At 45.6% G+C, this 18,814-nt stretch overlaps 1 protein-coding gene across 8 annotated transcripts in view; it reads left to right on the forward strand.

Moving 5' to 3' along the window:
* Positions 1-17,814: 17,814 nt before the first annotated feature.
* The window catches only part of CADPS2 (calcium dependent secretion activator 2), a 651,719-nt gene continuing 650,719 nt past the window's right edge, over positions 17,815-18,814 (forward strand). For 4 of the 8 annotated variants that reach the window (XM_088457654.1, XM_088457652.1, XM_088457655.1 and 1 more), the window contains exon 1: positions 17,819-18,319. In XM_088457654.1, coding sequence (XP_088313780.1) covers positions 17,984-18,319 — 336 coding nt within the window. In that variant the 5' untranslated portion in view covers positions 17,819-17,983. Of the gene's footprint in view, positions 18,320-18,814 lie in introns of all 8 variants that reach the window. The other 4 variants (XM_088457657.1, XM_088457656.1, XM_088457658.1 and 1 more) reach the window with 2 other exon arrangements.

Here is an 18,814-nt window from a genome sequence, read left to right on the forward strand (position 1 = left end):
GAGTAGCATCCCAGTATTTGGACAAAAAATAAATAAATACTCACCTAGCCCTTGGTGCGCAAGTCGTCTTCTTCTCCAGTAGAGTCCCTGGCCATTAAAAAATAAAAACACATTGTCCCGAGCCATTTCAGACTGAAGAGCTTTATGTGTTTACACATACAGCTCTTCCCTGGCAAGTAACAGGAGGCACAAGGTTTTCTGCACTTGCCGGGCTGCCATCAATCAGCGGCGCTACTATAGTAAGCGGCCTCTGATATTGGCTGTGAGTGACCTGTCAACAGCCAGGCCGCTGATTGGCCTGCCTGTTAGCCAATCAGCGTCCTGGCTAATAGCATTGCTGCTGCGACTTTGGATGCTAAAATTTGCTAATGCCGTAGGAGGCATCTGAAGAAAAAGGATGCCTTCTGTTGGCATCGCAGATCTGAAGATGCAATTTTGGGTCAACATCGCAGCATCGGACATCTGAGTCAACCTAAGTTGACTCAGAATGGCCACCTCCTACCCGCTTCAGAGGCCAGTAAATCTGGAAACGCAGGCAGTGCTACCCCCAATTGGCCGTATCCTGTCAATCAGACTGCAGCTTAGGGGGAACCCATTCTGTGCAAGTGCACGGTGTCTTCAAACCATTGGGTTGGCGAACATCTTTGAATCAAGCCCAGAGTACTTAGGATTCGTTTTTTATCAAGAAATTGGTATAAAGTTGCAGATTAAGCATAATGATGCATGGTGCGTGGCACTCATATTGCACCTGTCTTTTGCCTGTTTAACCTGGATTGTGTACTCTTTCCTCAACTTTGCTGCCATCTCCTTCATTGTATTACTTTTTCCTCAAAGTTTGCTTATAGTGTACTAGGTACTTAGGATTAGTATTTTGGTGTGCTAAGTAGCAAAGTACATGGCATGCTAAACGAGGCAATTTGGCACAATTTGAGGATATGTGTATGTGGAAGCATCTGTAAATGTACTACAGTATACTGCAGTGTTACTATACAGTGGAACTGATGATCCCAAAATATATTTGCCCCACAGATTCAGATCTTTAAATACCTGGAATCTACTCATGTTGAATCCTCACTGAAATGACTACATTTAGGGGATAATGACTGATGATTGCTCACTTGATAAGCTTAACATGCCAATGTGTTAATATATACTATAGTGGCACCTGCTGTACATCTACATTTCTTTAAAAAAAAAAAACAGCTCACAAGAGAGAATCTATGATATTAGGGATCCTAGTCCACAAACCAACATACAAGAGTATTTCAAGAACTCTCCCTCTTCTAACATTACAGAGTTAACTTACAAATTCACAGATGGAATCCCAGTACTCCACGACCTTATCTTCTCCACAAACCACAGACTCTATCCCTAAACCCATGGACCATGGGAAATATGTTAATTAAATATTTGAAAACCCTCCGAAGTAAAGAAGACATACGATTCTTGGAAGATAGGCACCAGGTGCTGACCAAATCAGTCTTCCCTCTCTGCGAGGATATTGCACAAATGGTGCAAAGAGTGAGTTGATAGTGTCTGGAAAACATGTAAAATTCAGTAATCAATGACCCAACAACTGAAAGGCTTCAGAAAAATTCAACCCCATTTAGATGACCTGGATAATAAGGGATGCCTAAATAAATAGAGCATGAGGTGATCCCCAAGTTATAGTGGCTACCTGCAAAAATCTTGAAAGAGCGCCTGGATGAAGAACTAGACTATCATAGTTTTTACTGAGCTCATAGAGCACTCAGAACAAGTGACCTCAAATCTAATAAACCAAGGAATATTATCTGCAGACACATTTTTTTCACAGTTAAAGATAAAGTACTAAATAAATCCTGGCAAGTGGAGAATATTGAGATCAATTGCCAGGCAAAACAGATCTTGCAAGACTTCTCCTGGTGCACTCCCCAGCAACATAAGCTGCTCAAACTAGTGACAGATTAATTTGAAAGATGTAACATCAAGTTTAGATATGCTACCCTTTGAGCATCAAGTTTTTCATGATGGCAAAATGCTCCTCCTGAAAGATCTGGTGGATGTATGTCCATTCTGTGAGGTGATTGAAATCCCATCCATTTAAGTCCCAGATTAGCATACAACGCTGCATCTGGCCAGACAGGCAAAATGTCAAGAAAAGTAAGAGAGACAGCCCGACCAGGCTTCAACATATTCTGATCTCCAATCTATTTGAGGATATTGCTTTATGTTATTGATTACCCTTTACTTAGCCAACAGTATTGTAGAGACTTTTGTGACATACATTAGTGGAATTAATTCTGGACACTTGTAGAAAATTTTGTGTTTAGTCATTATTTTTACATTATAATCACTTGTAATTTATATTCCAATCGAAGTATATGTGAGTATAATCATTACTATGTATTTTTAAGTTATTTGTCAAATTTCCAGTGAAAAATTCAGTAAAACCACAGTTTTTGAAGTATGATTTTATTATGGAAAAAAAAAGCACTTTCAGCAATACACAAAATTAATATTTCGTTGGATATCCTCTGTTTTTAGCAACAGCTTTGATTCATTGAGGCATCGAGTGAACCAGATGTCCTAGATCTTCAGGTGAAATCATGTGGTACCAGGCCTGGATTATGGCTTTGATCAGCTCTCTCTTGTTACTTGGATTTTTTCGTGATACCATCACTTTAAGCCTTGACCAAAGATTTTTTATTGGATTTAAATCTGGAATATTTCCTGGCCAAGGCAGGACAGTGATTTGGTGATCACCGAACCACTTCATGGAACTGTTGGCGGTGTGGCATGGCACTCCATCCTGCTGAAAGATACACTTCCATGGGTCACCTTCGAACAAATCCTTGATTGTGGGCAACAGTTTCACCTCCAGCACTGCTTCTTGATACTTTTTGGCATTGATATTGCCATCAACGACAGCCAAACGTCCCACACCATGGCTGGCCTTGCTGCCCCACGCCATCACACTCACTGGGTGCTTCATAGTTGCCGTTGTGCACTTGGGCAAAAGATCTTCCCCAGGCCGAGGCTGAACAAATTTCACTCCATCACTCCTGAAGATGCTGATTTTGATCTCGTCGCTCCAAATAATCTTGTCCCAGTCTTCTTCTGTCCACTCCTTGTGTACCAGAGCCCAATCTTTGTTTCTGCTTCTGTTTCTGGTTTAGATACGGCTTCTTTCTCTGGGGCCTAACTCACAAACCAATGTCACAAAGTTTTTTTCCGTATGGTTCGGTCACAAACTTGGACATCAGATGTTTTCATTATGTTGTTGATGGCTTTTTCAGACCTTCGATGGTCCTGCAGGGCCAGGCGACAGATTCTGTGCTCATCTTGTTTTGTAAGCGTGGGCTTTCTCCCAGTTCTTGCGGCTGATGTCATCGATCCACTGTTCGCAAACCTTATGCAGAGTTTCCTTACCCCTGACTTTGTTGCCCAACCTTTTCGCAATTTCTTCGTAGGTATACCCTTCCTAACGAATCGTCATGGCTTTGCCTCTCTTCCCAGGCGACCAGTCAACACGTTTTGAGGTATTCAGAGCAATTTTAGTTGTTATTCATACTTTAACTAGAGATGCAAATAGCTTTGAGGATTGATTATAAAGGCTGCCAGAGTCTGGATGAATTGAGTGCTGAACAAAGCACATGAGCCTGCATAGATGCTGTGTGGGACCTGCTCCTGGATCCTGTCAGCCTCCACAATGTCCAGCGATCCTGAGGATGCTCTGGGGAGCTGTAAGAGCAGCGGTGTGACCATCTGAAGCGTCCTAAGGACGCTCCAGGTGGCAGTGCAGCATAGAGTCTGGCTGCAGTGTGCCATTCTAGGCACCCTGCTAACCAGATGAGGCTAGCAGAAAAAAGCTCAGAGGGCCAGACCAAATAATTCTGAGGGCCTTATACAGCCCGCAGGAAGGAGGTTCCACCTTCCCTGCTTTAATTTGACTATGCCCTTTGGTTATTTAAGGTGTTTAGGTGCTACGGAACTAGTAAATGTCTTTAGCAGAATGGGAATGCCTAAAGAAATCTTAACTGATCATGCCAGGATTATGCCATGAATCATGTAAGAGTTTTGCCACCTGAGCATGTTTCTCCAATGCAGGAAAGATGAGCTGCAGTGGTGCTGATAGTGTGAGAGCACAAGAAACAGGCACAACAAAGGGTGTACAATCGTAATGCCCAATTATGCACCTTTGCTCCTGGGGACAGCATGCTCATTTTGGTTCCCATGGTAGAAAGTACATTTTTGGCCAAGTGGCAAGGACTATTTGAAATCATAGAAAAAGTGGGTGAGGTTAATAATAATAACGCCTGGGAAAAGAAAGCCAGAACATATCTACCATGCATATCTTATAAAACCTTAGCTCTGTCAGCCAGCGTGGTCCCGCCGGTTACCACAGCACGTTTTGGTTTCTGAAGTAACAAATGCCAAAACCCTCTCAACTATTCGACAGCATGAACTGAAAAAATTCTCCGAAGAAATAGAGATTTGATATCTGTCATACCTGGTAAAACAACAGTCACTCAACATGACATAATCACTGAAGCAGGGATTAAGGTTAGTATAAAGCCCTATAGAATACCAGAAGCCCACCGGAATCTGTGTCTAAAGAAATTTAAAAAATGTTGGAATTATATATAACTGAAGAGTCACATAGTGCTTCCACTTCTGCAATGGTTTTTGTAAATTTAGTACAGTCTAAGGGTCTGATTCATTACGGATCACAACTGCGATTACGCACGCAAACGGCCGATTGTTGCACACTGCGCAAAGGCTCCACTGCGATCACACTGCCCACGCAGACCAATCGCAGAGTGATTGGAAGTGACCATTTGGGGGTGGTCGGCGAAACGCAGGTGTGTCAGTGCATTTGAACGCCGTTACAGGGACCTGTATAAATTGGCCACTGCAATAGCATACGCAGCTTGAGCTTTCAAATGTTAGGAGGCAGAGCCTCTCTAACACAGAGTGCTTGGTAGACTAGCTGTCAAACAACTGTTTTGGATTAGTTGATTCATTCATGTGTAGTGTTGTCACAGTAACTCAAATTACTGCATTATCAGTCTTTACTGTATCACATGTATCAGATCATGGAAGGGTACTTTCCATAAAATGTGAAATGAGTTTCATCTGAGATGCAGGGCCGGATTAAGGGCCAGGTGAGACTGGGGCTGAAAATAATCAAGGGCCTATAGCAGGATTCCCAACCTCGGTCCTCAAGGCACACTAACAGTCCTGGTTTTAGTGATATACATGCTAAAGCACAGATGGTTAAATCTAAATAACTGAGGTACTAATTAAGTCACCTGTGCTCAAGTATGGCTATCCTTAAAATCTGGACTGTTAGTGTGCCTTGAGGACTATGGTTGGGAACCCCTGGCCTATAGTGAAAAAAAGGAGGAGCTATGAGGGTGTGGTCAGTGCCACCTAGGCAAGTACACCACCTTATACCATCAGTCCTAATGTGTAGCCTAATGTATATCTATATACATAAAAGCATAAAAAATTCAATTTGTTTAGAGAAAAATAGAAATACAGTTTTAATATCAACATTTATGGCTGACCGTGTGACCTGATGGGTGGCTGGTCATCGTCTTGCCTTAATGATGATAGGCCTAGTTTTATCTATAGTCCTATCCACCCCATTGTTAATCTGGCTCTGCGTGGTTTGAGGCTTTATTTTTGACAACACTGATCTGACAATATTATATGGGGCTTTATTTGATCTTTTAGCCAACACTGCAGTGAAAAATAAATTCACTGTATAAAGTGCAGGCAGTACAGTAAATAATTCAGGTGAATTCTTGATGGATATGTTTGCAACGAATATGGGAAATGTCTTGAGTCTGTGTTTCATCAAAAACACAATTAAAGCATTACACACAATTGGAAACAGAAGGCACAGTCTTGAACCATGCATACCCACAGTTACTGGACACAATGGTTCCTGTCATAACCAGTACATACTGTAGCTTAAACTCAACCATTAGAGTGCTGGGAGTGGTCTACTAGGTATGATGACATTCTGGCACAGTTAAGCTTCATATCCACCTCACCAAGAGACAGCACGGATCAGCAGGAGAGTTAATCATTTATTTGGGTTACATTAAACACATCAAATATCTAAAGAGGGTAAGAAGTCACCAGAGACCTAGGGGTATATTTACTAAAGTGCAGATTTGTAGAAGTGGAGTTGTTGCCCATAGCAACCAATTAGATTCTAGCTATTATCTTCTAGAAGGTGCTAGATAAATAAGTAGAATCTGTTTGATTGCGATGGGCACTTCTACAGTGCATCCGGAAAGTATTCACAGCGCTTTTCCACATTGTGTTATGTTACAGCCTTATTCCAAAATGGAATAAATTCATTTTTGTCCACAAAATTCTACACACAATACCCCATAATGACAACCTATAAAAAGTTTTTTTGAGATTTTTGTAAATTTAATAAAAAAAAAAAACAACTAAGAAATCACATGTCCATAAGTATTCATAAGGCTTTGCTCAATACTTTGTTGATGCACCCTTGGCAGCAATTATAGCCTCAAGTCTTTTTGAATATGCCTGGCATTGACGCCAAAGAGTTCAATCTTTGGGGTAAATTTACTAAGATTCGAGATGGTCCCGATTTTCAAAGTGATTTATCTTGCTAGTACTCACCAAAACTCAGGTGATTTCATCCCTTTTTTTATTCCAAATTTACCAACAGGTGATTTGAGGCTAAACGAGTTTGCCGATGGTGAAGCAGAACGAGATATCTCTCCTGAGTAACTAGTTTGGCAGGAGATTACTCACCCAAGATTGCAGTGTTTTCTCTCTGCAAATCTCTCCCGAGCTAGCCGCCAGCACATATCGGTGAGATATGTGCTTGCTGCTTGTGTGTTAATACTTGTAAGAAATAGACAAATGTTTTTTTTTTTTTTTATTACGTGAGTTCCCCCCCAAAACACTAACCAGCCCCGGACATGCCAGCTAGTTCTGGTTCTTAACATTACAGGGAAACAAATGTGTATGGTTCCACTGTAATTTAAGAACCAGCACCAGGCAGCAGGGACAGAGATGGTTTTAAATATACGGAGAAAAAAATGTACGTGAGGTCCCCCGAATATTTAAAACCAGCCCTGGACCCTTTCTAACAGGGGACTGATGCCACAGCCAGGGGTGCCCTTTCACCGGGCCCCCCAGCCGCAGCATCAACCCTGACCGTTAGTCAGCCCAGGCCAGGGATCGGGAACTCCCCCAATAAAGAGGTCACCCTCTCCAGGGCACCCCCTGGCCTAGGCTGATAGCCCGGAGCTATCCCCGCCAGCCACCCGTGGGCGGTGGGTGGCGGGTTGATAGTGTTGGGTGTAGTGTAAAAATTTTAATTTTCATCATTGTCTTTACAGTGGAACTACAGGTCCCAAGCAAGCCTCCCCCACAAGCTGGTACTTGGAGAACCACAAGTACCAGCAAGCGGAGCATTAAGGGCCCACTGGTACCTGTAGTTCACCTGTAAAGAAATGGTTAATAAAACACACAACACACCGTGAAAATAAAGCTTTATTGCATCCATAAACATAATTATACATACTCACCTGTTTCCAGATGTTCCTATCCCCTTCTCGACGTAAAGTATCCCAACGAATTACCTGTTAAAAAAATACCAATACTCACCTTTATGTCCCCCGATGTTCTCCGCAGAAATCCAGAGGAGCCCGGCTACTCTGTATCAATACGCATCAGCATGTTGATATAGTAACAATAATGAGAACTCAGGGTTTGAGCTCTCATTATTGCCGGGACGTCAGGCAATCAGTGGCGACTTACATTAGCGGCCGCTAATTGGCTGGGACCCATGTGGACTTAGCCATGAGTAGCTCCTCCACATGGGTCCTAGCCAATGAGCGGCCGCTGATGTAAACCGCCACTGATTGACTGACATCCCGGCAATAATGAGAGCTCAAACCCTGAGTTCTCATTATTGTTACTGTATCAACATGCTGATGCGTGTTGATACAGAGTAGCCGGGCCCCTCTGGATTACTGCGGAGAACATCGAAGGACAAAAGGGTGAGTATTTGGCTTTTTTTTCAGGTAATTCCAATGGATACTTTATGTTGAGAAGGGGACGTGAACATCTGGCAGCAGGTAAGTATGTGTATGTATGTAATAAAACTTTATTCTCACTGTGTGTGTTGTGTTTTTTTACACATTTCTTTACAGGTGAACTACAGGTACCAGTGGGCCCTTAATGCCCCGCATGCTGGTACTTGTGGTTCTCCAAGTACCAGCATGCGGGGGAGGCTTGCTGGGACCTGCAGTTCTACTGTAAAGACAATGTGAATTATTCTTATTTTTACACTACACTAACATAATGAACCCACCACCCAGGAGTTGCAGGGATAGCCCTGGGCTATCAGCTTAGGCCAGGGGTGCCCTCGAGAGGGGTACCCCTTTATTGGAGGGGTACTCAACTCCCCAAGGATTCCTGGCCTGGGCTGACTAGTGGTCAGGACTGATGCTGCGGCTAGGGGGCCCAGTGAAAGGGCACCCCTGGCTTTGGCATCAGCCCCCCGTTAGAAAGGGTCCAGGGCTGGTTTTAAATATACGTGGAACCTCAAGTAATTTTTTTTTCAACGTATATTTAAAACCAGCTCTGTCCCTGCTGCCTAGTGCTTGTTTGTAATTTACAGTGGAACCCTACACATTTTTTTCCCTGTAAATTAAGAACCAGGACTAGCTGGCAAGCCCGGGGCTAGTTAGTCTTTTGGGGGGGGACCTCACATTTATTTCTTTTTTATAATTAACCCTATTTTAACCATTTACATAAAGAAACATACACAAATCACAATGATTTGTGTATGTTTCTGACTATCTCGCAGCTCAGGGGGTCGAGAGTTTGAAAAGTGATTTTGACAGAGTTTGCTCCTATCTCTCCCGAGCTTGTCATCCCGATTCTTGGTAAATTTGAGAGATGTATGTTTTAGGTGAAAAGTACTTCCAATCTGGCCCGATGGTGATTTGATTCGAGATTGCTAGCTCACCCGAGTTTTAGGAGTGAGATGAGAGAAATCTCTCTCTAACTCACCCGACTTTGCCTTTAGTAAATTTGCAAGCAGGAAAAAAAATTAATAAATCACCCGAAATGGTCATCTCGACCTATCTTGAATCTTAGTAAATTTACCCCTTTGTCTCATCAGACCAGAGAATTTTGTTTCTCATGGTCTGGGAGTCCTTCAGGTGCATTTTGGCAAACTCCAGGTGGGCTGCCATGTGCTTTTTACTGGGGCATCACAAAATGTGGAAAAAGTGAAGCGCTGTGAATACTTTCTGGATGCACTGTATAAACCCGCACTTTAATAAATTATCCCCAGGTGTCTGTATAGTGATATCAGAATTTAGGATTGGGTCTGTAGAATAAAACTAGCATGTGTTGTGGTTCAATTAAGTCCAATGATTGTGCAGAGTGACAAATATGTGTCCCAGGGGCACCACGCTTTAAAAGATTGGGGTCCTATTCCACTGTTTCTGGGTCCCATTACATATTATGGGGGTGAGGCCAAGCAGCAGTTGGGACAGTGCTGGGGGCAGGTAGCAGTTGGGGTAGAGAGGATTAAGGGCAAGCAGCAGATGGGGTAGAGCTTGGGGGTAAAGTCAGGGAGAAGTTGGGGTAGAGCTGGGGGTATAGAGGAGTAAGGGCAAACAGTGCTGGGGTAGGGACAGAGTAACTGCATACAGGAGTTAGAACACAGCTGGGGAGTAAGGAGGGGCTATGGGCAGGTAGTTTGGGGGGTTTGTAGGGGGCAAGGGTAGATAGCAGCTGGGGCAGTACTGGGGGGCAAAAAGGTGCTTAGGGGCAGGCAGTGCTTCGGGGGTAGGGAGGGAGTAAAAGTAGTTAGAAACTGGTGAAGTACTGGGGAGCAAGGAGGGGTTGGGGCAGACAGAGCTGGGGGTAGACAGGGGGTCAGGGTAGATAGAAAGGTAGCTTAAAGTAGTAGTAGTAACAGGCTGACCCCCACCCCTCCCCGTACATTGTTTGCTAAATGTACCCCATTTTGGCTGCCCGTCTTCCACTCTTCACTATTAGCAGCAGCAGCAGTGCCAGCAACAGCAGGAAGTTATGCTCAGCCCCCCCCCCCCCCCACCTGCCACAGCACAGCCCCCCATTAACACGCAGCACCAAACCAACCCCCACCTGCTTATTAAATTTACTTGAATAATCCTGCACAGGTCCTCTTGCCAGGTGCTGGGGCAGTCATCCGCTGAGTGGGAGTGGGTCATCCCGCCTCGTGCTGGAGCCGTCATCGTGTCGGAGCCACCTTCCCGCTGGGGCCATCATCATGCTGGGGCTGTCCTCCCGCCTGGTGCAAGGGCCGCCCCCACCCCCCCTCCGCCTGGTGCAAGGGCCGCCCCCACCACCTCCCCCCCCCCCCCCCCCCCCCCACCTCCCCCCCCCCCCCCCCTCTGGGTGCCGTTATCGTCCCGGAGCCATCATCACATTGGCGCTGACCTCCCGCCGGGTGCCGGGGCCGTCATTGTGCAGGAGCCATCTTCTCACTGGGGCGGTCATCATGCTGGGGCTGTCTTCCCGCCGGGTGCCAGGGCCACCCACCTCCCCTGCCGGTTGCCGGGGCCGTCATCGTGCCAGGGCCATCTTCCCGCTGGGGCCATCATCATGCCGTGGTTGTCCTCCCACCAGGTGCCGGATCCTGCAGCATCAAGGTAAGTTGCTGAAGAGGGCTAGCTTCACCTCTACTTTTAATATTCATCCGTGGCCGGGCCAGGGAGATATGAGTCATATGATCAGGAACCAGAGATTGGCAGCAGCAGAGTGCGTCCCTGGTGTCCCACCCATTCTGCAAAAGTGGGTCCTCAGTCATCATTTTCGGGTAAAATACGTGCTATATCGTGTATTTGCGATCACTGAAGTCACTAAAAATCACTGGTATTTTCCTTGCAATGTTATAGTAAATCTGGGGTCTATAAAATAAAGCTACCACAGGTATGCAGCAGGGGCATGACTAGCAGTTCCCAGGTACAATGTGCTGCTGCAGCAAGAATCATGCCTCTGTAAATTATAAAGCCACTAGAGATCTGGTATCTAAAGTAAAGTCATCATGAGCTTGGGATCTCTGTAGTAAAGCCACCAGGGAATTTAGGGGTCTGCGCTGAAGCACAACCAAAGATTTAGGAAATATGGGGGTAAGGGCAGACTGTGGGGGTGATGTATCAACCTTAGTGAGAGATAATGTGGAGAAGTTGCCCACTGCCTCCAATCAACTTTTAGCTATCATTTATCTAGCACACTCTATAAAATGACAGTTAGAAGCTAATTGGTTGCTTTGGCAAACTTCTCCACTTTATCCATTTCATATATCTTCCCCTGGAACTTAAAGTGGCCTCATTGCCAATCATTATCTCTAGTCGCATTAGTGTGGAGAGGCCAATGCAACGGACAATGGATAGATGGAATGATAACAACAACAGGCACACTACGGTCCTATATGCAATACAGGGAGAATACCAGAGACAACCTTTCAATACAAAGAGTATCCTAGTGACCATCATGCAAGACAGAGTGCATCCTAGTGACCGCGATTCGATACAGAGGGGATACCAACACCAGTTCAATACAGAGAGCATTCTACTGACCCCTAATATAAAATGGAAAGCATCCTAGTGAGCACCATACAATATAGAGAGAGAGAGCGCATCTCAGTGCCCACAATACAATACAGAGATAAATTCATATTACCCCCCCCTCCAATGGAGTGGAGGGGAAGCAGCAGTGGAAATAGAGGATTTGGGCTGGACATAGTAAGTGGTAGCCTAAGGAGACCTGGCATAAGCCTGGATCCCTTTACTAGTTTAGTAATTTTTAGTGTGGCATTTTTAATTGTATACCTTAAACTATTTCCACAAACAACACTGCAAATTAATGCTGCTAGTCAGAGCCGATGCTAGGGTGTTTGGCGCCCCCTTGCAAACTATAAATTTGCACCCTCCTACAAATATGTCCTCTTGCCATGTCTCTTTACAATGTTTCATAGTTTTAAATGTAATGTGCATGGGTGAGAGGGAGTCAGGCAGTGGGTGATGCTGGGCAGAGGCAGTGGGTGACACTGGGGAGAGAGTGTGTGACGGGCAGAGACAGAAGGTGACAGTGAATAGCAGGGGGTGACAGAGATAGGGTGAAAGGAGAGAGAGGGTGACAGGGGGAGGGTGAGAGGCAGTGGGTAACAAGAAGAGGGTGACAGACAATGGGTGATGCTGGGGAGAGACAGTGGGTGACAGTCAGTGGAAACTGCATTAATAATAAAAAAAATAGTATTCTAACAAAAATTAAGTCTAAGCTTACCTCACAATCACTTAACTCCAATTGGTCTGGGAGAAGGTCCTCACCGTGCGTAAATACCTACAATGCACACAATAATATGTTTATGATGGGCAGAGGGTGACAGACAGTGGGTGACGCTGGGGAGAGGCAGTGGATGACACTGGAGAAAGGCAGTGGGTGACGGGTCGAGGCAGAAGGTGACTGGGAGAGGGTGATGGGAAGAAGCAGTAGGTGACGTAAGGGTGACATTCAGAGGCAGAAAGTGACAGTGAGAGGCAGGGGCGTAGGGAGGGCGGCTCCAAAGGAGTGCAAGCCCCAGTCACCGAAAAGGTTAGAGGGCGCGATGCAACCCGACTCTGGCACCTACCGCCTGGTCGTCATCCGCAGCTCACAGCTGTCTAATCAGTGACAGCCAAAGTAATGAGCTTACCCACCAACGTCAAGGTAACCTCATCGGTTAAGTCCATAACACTATGAGGGTTCATGTCTGGGGCATGGGGCACCCCCAAACCATCCCAGCCAAACCACCCCAGAGAAAAAAAATAGGAGTGAAGTGTTAGGTAAGTGAAAGTGGCTGCTTAGTGTTGTAAGTGTTATAAAAAATAAATATGTGAAAATGTAACAAATAAAAAACAAACAGAGTGATATAAAGTGTTAAAAATAACTTTTCCTAGGGCTCCATGAAATGATAATCCAGCTCTTCTGTCCGGACTGTCCAAGCGAAGGTGGAACACACACACACTGGCTGATGGCAGTGTGCGTCATTTAACAGTCAGTGTGTGTGTGACAATGAGACAGAGCAGAGACTGAGGACCTCATTCAGAGTCGGTCGAAGCGGCCGCACGGTCGTACACCACTGATGTTCGCTATACTGCACATGCGTAAAGTTTGCAATGCGCGTGCGCAAACTAGCTGCTACGATCAGAAATTTTTCTCTCCTTGAACACAGCCAGGTTGGTAGTTTGAGTGACAGATTGAGGCGTTTGTGGGTGGTAACAGGTGAAGGTGCTTGAAAACGGGGGAGTGGAAATCCAAACGCAGGCGTCCCTAATTATGCGAACGGCGTTTTATGGGAGTGCATACGGTTTATGGGAGTGCGTCATGGCACATGGTTTTTACACTGACATGATCGTAGAGCTTAAGAGAGGGTATGGTCAACCTTAAGCTCTATGACCAGTTCCGATGGTCTCGATTAATCCTTATATGCCCGGAGATGACGTGTAATGCGTACGAGAAGGGGGCGTATTTTTTTGTCTTCCGGCCGCTTCCTCCCCTTGGTCGGCCAGCTACCGATCCAAATTTAGGGACGCAATTTGCGAGGGAATCATTTGCATATCCGGCCCCTTTTCCCGTACGACCGTGCGGCCGCTTCGACCGACTCTGAATGAGGTCCTGAGAGTGCTGTGGGTAACTGCTGGGGGCGGAGCTTGCTAGCTCCTCTCATCTCAGTATGCAGGAGCACCCTGGGGCAGGGTAGCTACTGATGTCGGTCATTGTTCCCTCCCCTGGACAGAAGCAAGTGAGTGAAGTCAGGCCACGAGTGACACACAACACACAGCAGTGTGCCCTGGGTGGACAGAGGTGGAGTAAAGAAAATCACAGTGAGGAGAGGGGCTCAGAGAGGACAGGGGCGAGATGAGATGAATGTTGCAGTTGGAAACAGTTAGAGCCAGAATGGCCAGTAAGTGACAGTTGGGAGTAATGCAGGCCATACATCTACGGGCAGATTCCCTGTTCTCCACAGACTATGCTGGGAGAAGCCCTCAGCATGATGACGAGGGGGGTGCAACACATGAACATGCCCTCAAAATGGCACAAATCAGAGGACATGGCCTTGCAGGCACTAGGCCACACCCCTTCCACGTGCAGGTCAATAGGTGCCGCACTGGGTGTCACCACCCATTGTAACACCTCTGGTTGTATGGGCCCCATAAGAGTCATTTCAGAGCTGGGGAACTGGGAGGAGGACAAGGCTGTGATGGACAACATGATACCCATCCAATGTCCAGGAGAGAAAGAGAGCCATGAGAGTCCCTATAAATGGAGAAAGAGAAACTCACAGGAAGAGAGGTAAGAGCCTAGTTCTTAAAGAGTTCCAGTGGAAGATAGAGGGGAAGAATGACATTTATCCAAAGAGCCCCCAGCAGCATTAAAGGGGGTCACTGTTAGGCAGTGTGGCTACAAAGTAACACCTTATAAATGTTCCAAGGGAAGTTCCAAGAGGCTGTGTGTGTGCGCGTGAAGAAGCTACACTACGTGCGGTCTGAATTGTGCAATTCTATGTAGAAAAGATAGGGCTCACAAACAGACAAATCTGGGAAGAAGAGGCACTTGTATATTGTCCGCTGAGGGGAGGACAGAGGCAAAGTGTAAGAAGTCCCCTGTGAAGAGTAAGAGCAATTGCAGATTCAAATGAGCTAAACGTTATGTGCTGGATGAAGAATAAACTAAGTTTATTTTCGTAGTACAGAGATGGTATGATGCCCAATTTATTCACCCAAGTACTGTTGCTGCATTTATTCACACTGTGCCATGATTACTAACAGTCAATTTCGAGGCATGTTATTTCATATTGTTAAATATCCATATATGTTAATATCCCTGTAAGGGGTATATTCAATTAGGTGCGCAAAGTCGAAAACTTTTCGCCTGGCAAGGTTTTCCATGGGGAAAAGTATCGCGTACGTCCCTGCTTATCCACGTATTCAATTCAAAATCGGCACTCGGCGAATTCGGAGCAAGCGAAAAGTACTGTCAAAAATGGGGAAAACAGCCTGTACCCCCTGAAAAGCTGCACTAACATAGGGGATCACTATAGGGATGTACTAGTACCCCTAAATAAAGCTAATCTGGGTACTTAAGTTTTCTCAATTGCTTGCTATTAGTGTCTTTGCATAAGTGGTGAAAAATGGCATTAAGCAATATTTTTTCTTCCAAATAGCTAGTTCCTGCAAATTTGGGGTACATGAAAATGGGTGCTAGTATATTTTAAAGTTGCTAAAGTGACGTTTTAAATAACGTAAAAAGTCCACCTGCCGCAAACACCTACAATCTTAAAAGCACCTGGCGCAAACTTGGGGACCCCCCTGGAGTCTATTTAGCTAGTTTTTATGTTTGTCTCCCAATTCACTTTTTTGGGGTGTTAAGTATTTTTTTTACAGTTTAGCTTTGGGGTGCTGTCCCTAGGGTGCTGTGTGTTTTCCGCAAGTTTGCACCCCTAAACCCCAATTCTGCACTTTTTTCCGCCTGCTTTCATAGGCGAATGTTTACCGCCGAGTGCAATGCATTGACTCTCCACACCAACGAAAAGTCTCCACAATTGAATACAGTGATAAGTTTTTGCGTGACGAAATTACGTCATCAGCGAAACTTTTTCACGAAAACGAATTTTCGTACGTAATTGAATATGCCCTTAAGTATTAAAGTTACAGGGGTCTATTCATCATCACTTAATTTTCACCTGCTTTTGTATAAATTAACATTTTCACATACTTTTGTGTAAATTAAGTGTCAGGGCTATTCTTCAAGGTCCGTAAAAGCATTTTTTCGGAACTTGGTGGTGTTACTGTACGCCATCCTGAGATGGCGTACAGCCCCTGATAATCTTCACAGGCTGTCATTTACACAACAGCCTCTGCAGCCAGCAGAGGGACCTATTGAGATTCTTATCTGCTGTATCTGCATAACTCTGAGAGCTCCAGGCTAACTCCTTCCTAAGCCTGCAGGGCGCCACAGCCCAATGTCCCCAGACTCCACACTGCCTCCGGCTCACCTCCCGCCCAGGCTCAACTGCGCTGCTACAAGTTCGGATAGGAGACAGGTGAGAGAATGCGGGGGACAGACATCAGCGGATAGGGTGCTGGAACAGCCATTGGCGGCGGGGGGGACAGACATCGGCAGGTGGGGCAGGGGGCTCGCAGTTGTGACAGCATCAGGTTTGGGGGGGGAGGAATAAAGATGCTCGTTGCAAAATAAATGTTAAAGATGTATGCGCAGTTTGAGGAAGTCCTTATGAACACCTCAGCTGCAGGGCAAAAATATCACATTTCCGAAAAGCTGACCCCGCAAGAAGAGAAGATTTTCGGAAATGAATCTTTAGGCAATGAGGCATGATGAATGCCCCCAAAAGGTTGTTTAAACTCACAGCGAGAGAGATATAATGATCAATAGACCCCACAGTGTCACGCAGGGACAGTGGTTGCAAGAACATGCTGGCCCTGCAATTAACATCCTGGCACAAAAACATTCTCAAAAGACTCCTCCACACCTTCTGACACTGTGCATGCGCAGCAGTGTTATTTACCGGAAAAATTCAGAGGACCAGAGTCTTCGGGAAAGGGCTCACAACATCCCTCTCAAGTAACAATGCCCCTATAAGCAGAAAACTGTTAACGCAATCTGAAGATGGCATTAACCTATGAGGCCAAGTTTCAAAGAGCTAAGCTTTTTAGAGGTTGGTACATAGAGGCCAGACCGCAGTCTCAATTGAGAATAATAGGAACTGTGATCTAAAGCGCTAATTAGCTTTTTGAAGGCAATATCTCTTGCATTAGACTATTATTACATGCTTAAAATCATGCAGAGGAAGAGAAGGGTAGAGAGGTGGAAGGAAGATGAGAAATCGGGCAAATTAATATGGGCTAAAGAGTGGTAGATGAGGAGAGTGAAATGGGAGGAAAAGGAGACAGAGAAAAAAAGAGATTGGAGGAAGAGGGGAGAGAGATATAGGAGGAAGAGGGGGAGATGGAAGAAAGAGGAGAAAATGGGGGGGAGAGATGGTAAAGTTGGGGGGAAAAATCAGCAACGCTGGGAATAGATAGCGACCCGACGAATGTTGAATCCAAAATACTAGTATAGAGGTCACTAAAACGCTAAATTGTACAGTGAGAAATATAAAAATACTAGACAGCAGAAGCAGGTTGATTATGGACGTAACTACCATAGGTGCAAGGAGTGCAGCTGCTATGGGGCCCAGAGCTGAGGGGACCCATCTTCCTAGATATAATTACATTTGTTATATACATTTTCCACCATTGAGTGGCACATAGGGGCTATTAGAAATTTTTGCTATGGGGCCTTCAAATACCTTGTTACGCCCCTGAGGTTAATATTTGATTATAGCTCTTTGGCATGATTTTTTTCCATAGAAATCTACACCCACATTTTTTCTGTATTAGTATTTTTCTGTTGCAGCCCTCTATTAGGAGGGCATGGGACACATCCCTGAGGTTGAAACACCAACAAGAGAGTAGTTGCCATCCCTGCTGCCATTAGATTAGAATTTTCACATATTACATGAAGTGACCCCTCGCTGCCGTATAAAGTTAGTGCAGTCACCACTCGGGCACCTCCAGCATCTATCCACCAGTGGGAAGTGACCATCACCCTGCCTCCTCATTACTAGTGCTACAGGTGCCTCGACCGCTGGGCTCTCCACTGACTGTCATGTAAAGTTGTATTCTGTGAGGGGAGTCGGAGAGTTTTACAAGGCGGGGCCCGGGATGGAAACCCCGCCCGCGTCTCCCCACCCTCCGCTTCTTGTTGATCATAGGTCCATAGGAAATAGTAGTGTTCTGTAACTCAACGTGTCCGGAAAGGTGTGCGCACAGCCAGCTCCGGAGAACGGGCATCTGAAAGCGAAAGGGGAAGTGCAGGCTGCCACAGGCGGACCGCAGGGATGTTGGATCCGTCTTCCAGCGAGGAAGAGTCGGACGAGTTACTGGAAGAGGAGCGGCGGGATGTTCTGGTCGTATCTGGCGGTGGCTCCTCTTCTAACCGGTGTCTGCATGTACCTGCTCGGGATCCCAGAGACACTGCTGTCCGCTCCACCCTAGCGAGACCCGCCAGCCCAAGCCCGTCTGTCAGCAGTGAGGGGAGAGAAGAGCAGGAAAGGGCGCAGCGGGAGGAGAGGGAGAGGAAGAGCCGGCTACAGCTCTATGTCTTCGTTATGAGGTGCATCGCCTACCCGTTCAACGCTAAGCAGCCCACCGACATGACCCGGAGGCAGCAAAAGGTAAGCGGGCACCGGCGGTGGGATGCTCCCTGCAGCAGGCAGCAACTTCTATTCGGTACTATCTGTTGCACATCCAGCAGCTCACCCTGCCTAGTGTGCTTTGCATGTAGTTATGGGAGTGAGGGCAGCATCGCCTGTGCTATGTCCCTGTGTACAGCTAGCTGTGGTCATATGACAGGTGATATCCCCAGAAAGAAGCTGCTTTTGTAGGACTGAGAACCAAGTGTTTATTGAGGTTTAATTTTGTAAGAGACGTTTTGCTAGTACTGTACTTGTGAATGTGCTGATAATAGAGGATAGTCATAAAATACATGTTCAAGATAAGCTCACAAATTACACATTGCTGTACAAAGGCTGTGAAGGAAAAGGTGTGAGAGGTAAGGTTACTGTATAATGTGTTACATAATAAAATAGTGTGTGTGTGTGTATATATATATATATATATATATATATATATATATATATATATATATATATATATATATATATATATAG

This window comes from Taudactylus pleione, unplaced genomic scaffold (assembly GCF_031769625.1).
Source record: "Taudactylus pleione unplaced genomic scaffold, aTauple2 ptg000041l, whole genome shotgun sequence".
NCBI lineage: Eukaryota > Metazoa > Chordata > Amphibia > Anura > Myobatrachidae > Taudactylus > Taudactylus pleione.